At 40.2% G+C, this 12,906-nt stretch overlaps 1 protein-coding gene across 3 annotated transcripts in view; it reads left to right on the top strand.

Annotated features, from left to right (window-relative positions):
- Window positions 1–530: 530 nt before the first annotated feature.
- LOC128746166 (band 4.1-like protein 5) overlaps window positions 531–12,906 on the top strand; it is a 42,621-nt gene continuing 30,245 nt past the window's right edge. For all 3 annotated transcript variants that reach the window (XM_053843376.1, XM_053843312.1, XM_053843242.1), the window contains exon 1: window positions 531–1,564. In XM_053843376.1, the coding sequence (XP_053699351.1) occupies window positions 1,409–1,564 (156 nt within the window). In that variant the 5' untranslated portion in view covers window positions 531–1,408. The remainder of the gene's footprint in view (window positions 1,565–12,906) is intronic.

Below are 12,906 nucleotides of genomic sequence, written 5' to 3'. Positions count from 1 at the left end.
AAATTTGACAGCAAATCCATGGAAAACTGTCAAATTACCGCAACGTAGTAAAATCCGTATGCATTGTGTCTGGGGCTTAACGCGCTTAACGCTTATGGGTAGGCGACCTGGGAGGAAGATGAGGCGAAATACTGACAGTTGCAGTAGAAAACAATAGGGTTGCCGATCTCCTTTTGGAAGGATTACAACCAAGGGGTTTCCAATTGCCGCGTTTACAACGCAGAGCAAAAACATCGCAGCAGCAAAGCCAAACTTCCAGTTGAAAATTTTGTAATAATTATTCGAATGTTTAGATTATTTACGACTGTTAACTTTGTCTATTATTTCAAATTTTTGTTAGTGCCATGAAATTCTTTTATAATAGCAAAATTGTACGAATTTCCCCGATTCAGGAGTTTCACAATTTTTTTTGACAATTTTTTTACGTTTTCTAATATCTATTAAAAACTATTGACAACACTGCAAATAACGCTTTTCCTTTGTAGTGCAGTATTTCGATGTTTAGTTGAGTATCGCGTTTGCTATTGGAAAGACGTTTGCGTAGCGAAGTTCGTCGTCCTGCTTTAAGTTCCCTTTTTGAGTTGTGTCTATTGGTTTTATTTGCAAAATAAAAGTTGCCTAGAATAGTTTATTCTCGCTTGATTTTCACTGTGTTGTGTGGTAAATTTTAATTTAATTAATACCGATTGCATATACCGAAGTGTGTTTAATGATACATGAGAAAAGTTCGTTCATGGTGAAAGAAGAAACTTGGTGCTATGGTTCTGGTTATAGTTGTAGGGTTTACTGTTTCTCCAACTAGAATCTAAGAAAAAAATCGCGTTGGAGCCTACTGCTCCGTTTTTTCTTTCGCTGCTGGCCTTTCTGGTCGATGAATAAAAAGAAGGTGTATTTATTCAACTAATAAGAAGTCGTGGTGTGCAAGCAGACCAGCCAACAATTTTGCTGGTGTGAGTTCAAAGAAAGAAGCAAAAAAGGTGTACAAATCGAACAGTGCAGAAGAAGAGTAGTGGGCCGTGGTGTTAGCCACCGGTCTGTCGATTCCGTCGTGTCGTGGCTCTTAATGGAATGGGGTCCAACAGGCATTCGTCTGCTTAAAGTGTGCTAAAGAAGGGAAAATCAAAACGTATTGAAATACGATAACAGGGAGAGTTGCTTCTTGCAAGAAGGTGCACATAGGTAGAAATCAAAAAGTTGCACGAAAGCGAGTGAGTGCGTATCTGTGGTTGTGTCATTTTCGAGTTTTGTTGGCGACCGTCGTGGAAGCTACCACCAGCCCTCAACCTAATCAGCAACATTCGGATAGCACGAATATACTAAGTTTTTGCATTGAATGGGAATCACGTTAGTTTTCAGTGGACGAAGGCAGTTTTTTCGCTGAAACAAATAGCCACTTAGCCTTAGGACGATGCTGAGGTTTCTAAGCCGTCGTAAGACCCGCAGCCCCCCTGGTTCGGATACGACTAACAGTCAAATAAAATCACAGCGGATACCGTCGAACAAAAATCTAGTTCCATGTCGTGTGATATTGCTGGATAATACGGATCTGTCAGTGGATTTAACGGTAATATAAAATACCCCGCCCGTAATGTTAAACGAATCATCACACTTGCATGTTTCTTTCCACGAAATAGTTATAACAGTAACAATTAGATTGCATTATGATAATAAAATGTTTATTATTGTAGATATGACAGATAATCACGGACAAGACCAAAAAACCTACTTATGGCTCTTACTTGTAAAATTGTGTATTTATATAAATAATAATAACTGATCACTTGCATAGAATTCGTTTTAATACTTAAACAGATTGCACTGAAATAGTTTTTGAAAAAGTTCTGTTTTTGATAATTGGGTATTGAATTTTTTGGATCAGATTTTCATAAATAGGTAGTACATCATATGTAAACTTTTATAATGATTTTAAAATCAATTTGCTGATCTAGAAAAAAATACATCTTTTCGTCTCAAATAGTGCCAAGCACGTCTTCCTATTTACTTTATGTATAAGGAGGGCAATTTTCAACACAATGTTGGCCGTTGTTATGTCTCGCTGAAATGAATGCATACAAAGCTCGAAACGCAGCAGTGTTGAAGCACACGATCGTAATTATAATATTGCTTGAGAAAATTATTTCTGATTGGAGGAGAGAAAATGGGTCAATTTTTGTTTGCTTTGAGGTTCACTATGCTTGCCATCTATCCGATTTTATTTGCATTTATGGAGTCTGTTTTGCCGTAGACCATTACAACCTCGATGCGTCCTAGGGCAGACGGAGATTCGCGCTCCGTGTGTGATGGGGAATTGCAGAAGCAATTGCACCTTTCATTTTGCTGATGGTTGTGGGCTTGATTATGTGTTTGTGTGGGGTTACTTTGCTCAGTTTGCAGTAATTATTGGATGAATGTTGAGCAAAACCACCGCAGCATAATTCAATACGTTATGCGGCAGAGCAATTGTACTTATTGACTTTCAGTGGAATAGTCAATAATGAAATAAAATTAAATTTGATTTTTTCAAATAAAATATATCACAGGACTGGAACATATTTTCCTACACTAGGTAATTTATGAATGTCAATGCCAAAGTCGAATTTAACAACGCTTTAAATGATTGTAGGTTATTCTTGACTAGACTTGAAGAAGTAATAGGACACCACATGAACCGTTGCTTTTCAAGAGATGGTGCTTTTCTAGTGGTAGGAAAATCAAAATTTTTCACTTATCTATTTTTACCTACCTGAAAAACAATCACTAATCACATTTTATTTGTGGTACAGTTACTCTGTTATACTTAATTATCATGACTTCTACCTAATTTTGATAAAAAACAAACCTTTCCTATACCTCTCCATAGCACCTTACTATCATTCGTCCGTGAGCCCGGAGAAGTGAATTGATATCGTGCGAGAGCCGGGAGCTGAATGTTTGCGACATTTCAATTCGAAAAAATTAAATTTCGCAACATGAACGCAATGAATACAAACAACTATTTATTGGTTCAGGATTTTTTTACGAGTAGGGGAATCTGCTAAGCACCTGAGAAGATACGGTACTATCAGACACCTGAGAAGATAACTCAGGGTGTGGGGTTAGGTATTCCGACCCCCCTAATGGGGCGTGAGGAACCAGACCCACTACAACCCTACTCGAGTCCCCAGCATCAATCCTTCCTGGCACCACCTTATCGGTATTACTTCAGGGAGGGGCTATTGTGCTTAACGCACTCTCTTAGATAACTACTGGACTATGGTAGTTAGGCTGTTTATTCGCCGTTGATCGGCTCTCCAGCGGAACACCTCCTTTGGAATGAGTTATCCGGAGTAGTGTCCTGTCCGCTCATTGCCATCATGTTGCTTCTCGCGCTCGCGAAACGAGGGTATATGAAGAAAGCATGTTCTGCAGTTTCCTCTACTTCCACGCATTCGGGACACGCGAGTGGCTCCGCTTGCCCGAAATTGTGCAGCTACTGTCTAAAACAATTATGCCCTGACAGAATTTGTGTCAGATGGAAGTTGACTTCGCCTTGGCGCCTGTTGACGCACCCGGATAGTTTCGAAATAAGTCGATGCGTCCACCGATCTTTTGCGGAATCAGACCATGCCCGCTGCTCTGTGGTCATCGAGGCCAATCTTGTGGTACTCCGTATGCTTCTAGTTCTACGTTGGTTGAAGCACTCTACGTCCTCGCATCATACCCGCTAAGACGCAGATTGCGTCATGTGAAACTGTACGATACGCACTGTCCACTCTCAAGTACATGAGACGATAGGTGCTTTCCAGCTTAACTAAATAGTTTTTGGTACCTAACGATGACCACACCGGCCCGCCATTCCTGAGTATGGACTGGCCCACGTTGGCTAATAGCCTGCGCTTGCTGCCATATACCGCAGTGCTATTACACATCATACGAGACAATGCCGAAATAGGTGTGGAAGCCTTCTTGCAGGCATAGTCGAACTTGAGCTTGTCGTCGGCCATGACTCCCAGTTGTTTTAAGGACCGCGTTGACGAAATAGTGCAGTCCCCGAGGCTAATATTTGCTTGCTGCACCGACTTGCGGTTGTTCACCACGATAACCTCCGTTTTATGATGCGCTAGCTCCAGTTTCCTGGAGCGCATCCAATCTTTAACAATGCTTACAGAGTGGGCAGCCGTCAACTCAACATCTCTGATAGATTCACCGTAGACTTCCAAGGTGATGCCGTGCGCAAAGCCGACAATCACAACCCCTACCGGGAAGTTAAGCTTCAACACCTCGTCATACATGACGTTCCACAACACCGGGCCCAGTATCGAACCTTGCGGTGGTATGAAACTCCTGCAGTGATTGGAATGCGCTTCTGTCCCTCCTCCATGTTGTACCACAGCACACGATTCTGGAAATAATTTTCCAGAATTCTGTACAGCGACACCGACATTATTAGTTATATTGCGTTATATTGCGATTAGCGCTAAACACAAAAGAAACTGTGATGCATGAAAGAGTAATGTTACTGCGCTGAGTAAATTTATTGTCGCGAAAAATTGAGCTTTTTCCAATACTTAGATTATAAAAAAATAATAAATAATACTTAGATTAGACTTAGATTAAAACTTCTCGGTCGGTGGTTTCTACAGTAGAAGGAGGAAAAGGCACAATTTATCCAATGAAGAATGAGGAAGAGGCACAATTTGTGTCTAAAAATAACCCTAACCAGATACGTCGCTACATTAATAAGGGGGGTTGCGAAGTCGCCTTTTGTCCAGCGCCTCTGTGGTTCAAAGGTACACGGGTACCAGCGAGCCACACGCCCTGGCGGGTGTTGTGGGTTCAAATCCGGTTATAATATCTGATTATAGCTTGGTTCGACCCATGCACCTTCCAGCATTGGACAAAAGGTAGGAGTCACAACGACAACTTGTTAAGCGTAGCTACCTATTACCCCCCCCCCCTTCCTTTCCACTCTTTCCCCTCCATTCCCAAAAAAAATTCATTGTTTTCGCTTCATTATTCCAAAAAATTTATTTTCAGGTACAATAAATTCAAGTTTGTCACGAGGCTTTCAGGCCACGTTAAATCTTGCATGAGCGTATTTTTTTATATAAATTAACAAACTTTTTGGATAATTTGGCATTAAAATTTTAAAAATAGTCTTATAAATGAACAAGAGTGAATAGAATCATCACGACATAGGAAATAAATGATGCGCGGTAGAAAGGTTAAAATAGTAATAGTAAAAATCAAGAAAGCGAGGCACAGAAGTCAGACACGGATAAAAAAGGAGACGACTGAATACGATGACTATGACATGACAATTCACCGACATAAATCTCGAGCTTAATTCAGGCAACTTAAGTCCTCTTGGTCCGAGGAACGGCGTTCAAATGACCCACTCAGGTTAGTTCGGCCGGCTTATTTTGCATGGTTAACTCGCGAGTCGGGCCGAGAACCAATTAGCAATACGCTGCAGCCTATCAACTCGCAAAAAAAAGAATAGAGTACGGTTTAACCGTCTCTATTTCTGTTTTTTTTTTGCAGTTAAAAAGCGGGAACTAACATTTTTCGATGAATTGTTAGAACTTATTAAATTTCATCTAAATTTTGCCAATTTAATTAAATTGAAATGAAAACGCTGACCATCAGTGATCTCCTTGGTTCATAGCAGATTCCTGTTACGAAGTAAATCAGTGGTTATTGTTTAATTCACCGTTCTGTTACTGAGTTATTTGTTTAACAAGCAACAATGTTCGTCATCCAATTTTGCTGATAAGAAGACCAGATTCCAAATTCCAAAATAGACCATTACATCGTCCTTACATCGATACTCACAAAACGATGGGCCACTATAGCTTTTACCCAAGTGATAGTGCTTTATATTTAGGTACTAGCTCACCCGACAAACTTCGTATTGCCACAAATTAAACTGTGTTGTACATAAATCGTGAGTCTCGGATGACCTTTGTCACAATCTTGAGTTTTGCAAATTTCTGAGGAGTTCATGGGTGTTTTAATATACAAATTTTCCTCACAGTGAAGTAGAAAACAACTCCCCCCATTGCTTAGCCTGATCAAATAAAGCGGATAGCATTTAAATATTCGCCATCATTACAAACCATTTCGCCGAATACCATTTTGCGGTACACCAATTCTCGGTTGACCATAACGCGGAATATAGAATTTCGCAAAATACCATTTCGCGAAAAACCTTACGCGGGATGTACCACTTCACGGAAAATCTTTTCGTAGAAAGTACCATTTCACAGGGGTGATCCAACTGAAGGAAAGTAATAGAGGTCAGTAGATCTAGGAAAATAAATAAACCTAGATAGAGGTGATCTCTACGGGGGCTGCCCCCCGCAGTGACCAGCGCTTCCGACGGCAGGTCGCCGGCAACACTCGCGGTCTGTGGCTGTCTCGCGCTGAATTATCTAATGTTACTATTGATAGTTTTTGGTGGTCTCGTTATTGATTAATGTTTTCTGAAAGAGTCTAAAATTTCTCGAGTTAGATTAGTTTTTGAGTTACGCAAAAATTTCTGTTTTATTTGTATGATAGTCCTTATCTCCCTACCACAGGGGTGAGGGGTCTCAAACCATTATTAAAAAAATTCCTGCCTCCAAAACCCCCATATGCCAAATTTGGTTCCATTTGCTTGATTACTTCTCGAGTTATGAGGAAATTTGTATTTCATTTGTATGGAAGCCCCCCTCTTGAAAGGGAGAGGGGTCATTATTCCCCTCCTAAAGAGGGAAGGGGTCTCAATTCACCATAGAAAAAATCATTGCCCACAAAAACACCCACATGCTAAATTTGGTTCCATTTGCTTGATTAGTTCTTGAGTTATAAGGAAATTTGAATTTTATTTGTATGAGAGCCCCCCTCATAAAAAGGTAAGGGGTCTCAATTCATCATAGAAAAAATTCATGCCTCCAAAAACACCAACATGCCAAATATGGTTCCATTTGATTAATTAGTTTTCGAGTTATGAGGAAATTTGTATTTCGTTTGTATAGGAGCCCCCCCTCCTAAAGTGGGGAGGGGTCTCAATTCACCATAGAAAAATTCTTGTCTCCAAAAACACCCACATGTAGAATTTTGTTCCATTTGCTTGATTAATTCTCGAGTTATGCAGAAATTTGTGTTTCATTGGGAGCCCCCCTCTTAATGGGAGGAGGGGTCTCTAACCATCATAAGAACCTCTGGCCCCAAAAACCCCTATATGCAAATTTTCACGCCGATTGGTTCAACAGTTTTCGATTCCATAAGGAACATTCGGGCAGACAGACAGAAATCCATTTTTATAGGTATAGATTTGGTAGCCCCCCCTCTTGGTGACGGGAGGGATCTCTAACCATCATAAGAACCTTCCCTGGCACCAAAAACCCCTACTTGCAAATTTTCACTCCGATCGGTTCAATAGTTTTCGATTCTATAAGGAACATAAAGCAGACTGAAATCCATTTTTTTAGGCATAGATTTGTATGGCAGCCCCCCTCTTAGTGGGGGGAGGGGACTTTTGCCATCGAGAGAACCTTCCGTAGCCCCAAAAACCTCTACATGCAAATTTTCACGCCGATCGGTTTAGTAGTTTTCGATTCTAAAAGGAACATAGGGACAGACAGACAGACAGAAATCCTTTTTCATAGGTAGGGGAATGTCATCGTGGTTGGGCCATCTTTTGGTCCACAAATCTCATTTCAAAAGAAACTTGGAAATTTAACAAAGGTCTAAATACAAAGGTCTAACTACGAACTATTAATAAGACCTTTGTTAGATTTCCAAAGTTTCTTTTGAAATGAGATTTGTGGACCAAAAGATGGCCCGACCACGACGATATTCCCCTATAGATTTATTTTGACGTTCAGCCCACATTCTCTACGAGATTGTTACTTTTTCTGCTGACTTCGATTACGTCTAAAAAATAAAAAGCATTTCGGAGTGCATGTTATGCGGGAACTTTCTCGTCATATGTAGAGCAGTAACTAACGCAAAGACTGTCATTATGACACAAGAAAAAGAAAGTTATAACAGTGCCCGCAGATACGGAATAACGAAATTTTCAAATTTGCGGCGAGTTGCCAGATTTGTTTATATGACTCAACATCCTTCCGCCGGCAATATATATCTCAGTCACATTCTCTGATACAAGTCGCCGTCATCAATAGGAAGAACCGCTAGTTTGACTATGGAAAGCTTGAATTCTTCGTTTGCAGTTCCAATTCTGTCGTTGCTGCAGTAGTGAAAGGAAGCCCACGGACCAACGCTTCCAGAAATCCAATCCCATTTTCTGGATATGTTACCATCTTGAGAGTGTGCCAGGTTTGATCGTATCGTATGACGGTTCTGGAATGGTGTGTATGGCACGTCCAGTTTTAAATGGATCTTGAAGTCGCTTGGAACAGGTGTTTGTGCAATCAAAGGGCGAGAGTTTTACATGCGCTCAATTTGCGTCAACAGCGTGTGCCATTCTTCTTCCGTTAGTTGCGTGACTCCCGCTGTGCGTCTGATAAAGTATTTTGTTGAATTAATTCCGTCCTCCCAGAGGCCCCCTTCATGGGGTGAACGAAGCGGTATAAAATTCCAGCGTATTTCCTTTGGCATACGAAAATCTTCAATTGCATCGATTGTATACTGCTGTCTTAGTAAAACGTAAAGCTCGTGCAACTCGGAAGCAGCACTTGCGAAGTTAGTAGCGTTATCGCTAAACATATCTGACGGGAGCCCTCGTTGTCCAACACATTAATTGACTATATTTTTAAATATCAGTTTTCAGAACCGTTATTTAATCGTACAACGATATTTTCTTTCGTGTGTAAATATTTGTATCTTACTTCAGTGATGGATAAGGGAACACATATAGACTGTACCGATAAGTATAGATACATTTTCTTTCTTTAATTAAGTTAACCATATATATTTTTTAAGTTATTTTATTCCCAAACCTGCTTCACAATAGTGTTTTCTTTCAATTTTTAATTCAAGCTGTATTAGTTTTTCGAGGGTAAGCGAGTTCTCTAACTTTTCTCTTAACACTACTCATAAGCTTTTGCACAGTGCTTTGATTGTGTGCGACATTGTTGGCTTCATACAACTTTAGCGCATCCTTAGAGTAGTGGCAGGAAGCAAGATCTGGCCAAAAGATTGCAGGATTGTTATGTTGTTTGATCATGGGTAACAACCTTTTTTACAGACATTCTTTCACGTGGATTTTGTCATTCATAGACATAGTGTCTGTCGTAATGAATGGACGAGATATTTTTCCGCATTCTCATATGGCTTGCCACACCATAACCTTCTTACCGAATTTTTCGGTGTAAACGGCCTTAACTAATTCAAGAACATCCTTCCCTTCGGTGAGGTATAAAACTGAAAATTGCACGATATTTGAAATGACGGGTAATTTTTGGTGTATTTATACTTATCGGAACAGTCTATATTTACTTACTTGTGATCCATGTCCGCCGGTCCGGCTGAATAAAGGGATATCTTCACTGCCGACGGATACCCGCCATGGCGGATTTCACCTGTCACCAGAAAAGGTTCTCGTCTACAGCCTGGATATCGTTGGCTATGCTGCTTCGCCATGAGCCTCTGGGTCTGCCTCTTGTATGCTGTCCTTGCGGAATTCAGCAGATCTCGTACGCTCCTTCCCTCAAGGTGTGTCTGATCCACTTCCATCTACGTTCTCGAATTTCTATAGTTATCGGCCGTTGATGACAGCGACGATGGAATTTCTTGGATTTAATGTTTGACTTGAAAATTCGGGTTTTCGTATTATAGAGTGATCTGGTTTGAGTGCAAACTGTTTCGCAGACCTGCAAAGCCACCCTTGGCTTCCCTGATCCATGTGGCTATACAGTGGACCCCCGTTCGTTTGAACGATTCTTCATGCAAAATAACGGGGTTAGTTTTTAATTTGAACAACTAGCAACCCTAAATATGCTGAAACTAGTATGAACTGGCCACACTGCTCTTTGTTATTGTTTTGGTGGTTTGATTTAGTTGGCAGTTGCAAGTAGCGAATATTTTATTCTTCGATCGGATTTCCAATGTCGTCCTTGGGAAACGAAATGTGAAACTGATTAAACACGCTAGATCAGTACAAACAAATCATGTTCATGTGCATTGTCTGTAAAAGCAAATGATGCCATGTTGAGAATGACATTTGACCATTTTTAATTTGCGCGTCGTGCAAACCAACGGGGTTCAAATTAAAAAGTGTTCAGATTAAAAACGGTCAAGCGAACGGGGGTCCACGATATCAGTCTTGGGACCACCATCGGGTGTTGTCTGGATACCTAGATATTGAAAGGCTTCCACCTGCTCAACCTGTTGTCCCGCTACTCGGAAATTGGCAGGATTGTCAGTGTGCACCATAGACTACCATGGACTTAGTCTTCGCTATATTGACTGTGAGACCTACTGCCTGGGAGACCTCAGAGAGGTCATCCAACTTGCTCTGCATATCAATTCGGTGCGAGCAAAACAATGTTGTCGGCTAGGACGATGGTTCATTTATCTGCGGCATCGTTAAAGCATTCCAAGGTAATCCTCGATTTGGTCTACCGTCAATCGCTCCAACAAATATCTCGTCCATAACGATGAGAAACAGCAGCGTTGCAGTCTGGTCTCACACCAGCAGTAACCCTTATAGGGTCGGACAAGATCTAGTCCACCGGAAGAGTTGCGTTTTCCCATATATTGCTGAATAGCTAATGCATCATTGGGGCTGACAAAGCTGGGCCCGCTTTGAGCATCTCTGCTGAAATGCAATCAATTTCAACGAGTGATGGCGCCTCAAAATTGACACGATTGATGCGACATATGTCATATCGCATATCAAAAAAAACATAAACACTCGATAAACTAGCCATTAGCGATCATCTCATGCCTTTCAGAGGCCGTATATCCGATTCCAAATCCTGGACAAGTTGCTACGAAATCCGTTGTGTGATTAAATCAGAAAAGCAATTTGTCCGGGGCCTGGAATCGGTTATGTGGCCTCTAAGAGACATAAAATGATCGCCGAAGTCTATATTGTGGAGTGCTGATGTTTTTTGATATGCGACATGACACGTCATGATTTACTAGCACAGGTCATGTTTTTGCGTGATTTGTCCTGGTGTCCTGGGTTACAGCGGGTTATAAGCCTGATTTTTAAAACGAAATCCTACTTTACTAAAAGAGTTGATATTCAAATGTTTTAAAAGACCTATTCTCGTAGAATAGTATCAGCCCTTCAATTAAAGACATTATCTCGTCTTCATAAATATTTTGATGCTAGATTTTGTATTTTCGGTTTCATAATCGTAAGTACAAGTACAAGCAGATTTTGTTTGCTCTACTGTTAAATTGGTAAAGTTCAGAGAATAAACCACGACATTATGGTTAGATTATTATGTAACGTAGTTGCATCTGTCGTTAGAGGTACATTTAGGTGTTTTAGTCATGCATTCCGGTTATCCTTGTTATAGTGAATCTAGATTATCACGTGTTTTTTCGTCGAAGTTATAGATATTTTAGTTGAGTACCACCGATTCCCTCGTAATTAGACGCGAGGCGACGCGCACGGACTCCTGTCCTACTAGTAACTAATATTTTCTTTTTTAATGTAATATTTCCAGAGACGTAACCAAAAGAAAATAAAGAGGACAAAACGGGGTCTTTTCTTTAAAAAAGGAAGTGCTCCCTTTAGTCGAGGGAAGCTTAAATCGGCGCTTAACTTTGAGTTTTTCTTGGTGACCTGATACGAACAATCTGACAAAATTTAGTTCAAATCCGGAAAGGTCGATTATCAGTTTTTCTCAAAATCGGCGATAAGCTTAGTGCAATTAACAAATTTGACTGTAGTAAGCAATTGAAAAAAAAAAAAATATTTTAGCAGATACGGGTAAGTCGCTTAGAACATTGTGCTAGGCACCATCTAGAGAACTATGTCTTATATACAGTTCAAGTCGTTGATCACAATTGCGGTATATTCATTGCACAATTTGTTGCACACTATGGCACCCAAGTGACACATCTAAACTCTAAAATTTTAGAATCTTGCAACTCTGCCAATTTTTGCCATTGTCAAACTGAACAAGTGAACACAATTTTGACCTGATCGGCACCTTGCCGGCAGAACAAGCCACGGAATAAACAAAATTGGCACGAATAATAAGGTGCATAGAGTGTTCTAAGCGACTTACCCTTGGTTACGTCGGTGGATTAATTCAGGTTTTTACAAACGACACCACTTTTATTATGTGTACGTCGCAAGTGTGCTTTTGTCTCGCGTTTATTTTCGTTCTATGTAAATGAAGGTATAAAGTTAAAGATTTTTAATAAAAAACTATTAACATGTTTATTTGATTATGCAATAGAATCAATTACCATTCAATTAAACTATCATTCATACGTGCCTGTATAAAAACGTTGATAGGCACTGTGTTACTGGATATCATGCGGCTTCAAAATAGTTCAACGATAAAAGCAAAATATTGAAAAATAAAGTAAACGCAGGCCGTCGATGTCTTTGTTTCCTTGGTATACGCATACATATGCCCGCTAAGGTACATATATTCCACGGAATGCAGTTGAAAGATGGGCTGAATTGACGTAATACATAACTGCAGTTTGCATTAGATCATTGCCGCTGCTTCAATATGGACTATTCCGACCAAAATAGTGAAGCGCAAAAATTTACCTAATTACCCGCACTGTCTTCGTTAGGATTGGGCGATACCGTATCGATACCCGCGATATCGATACTCGAAGGCCGATATTTCGATATATTTCATCGATACTTACGAGGTCGATATTATGCTAAATCGATAATTTCATCCCGATACTGTTCTGATAAAGCGGGATATGCAGCTGAAAAAATATAGACTAAAACTAGGTCAGAAAATGCTCAAAAAAACAAAATTTTTAGGATTT

This window comes from Sabethes cyaneus, chromosome 1 (assembly GCF_943734655.1).
Source record: "Sabethes cyaneus chromosome 1, idSabCyanKW18_F2, whole genome shotgun sequence".
NCBI lineage: Eukaryota > Metazoa > Arthropoda > Insecta > Diptera > Culicidae > Sabethes > Sabethes cyaneus.
The sequence above is the reverse complement of the archived record's forward strand: the minus strand, read 5'-3'. Positions and strand labels throughout refer to the sequence as shown.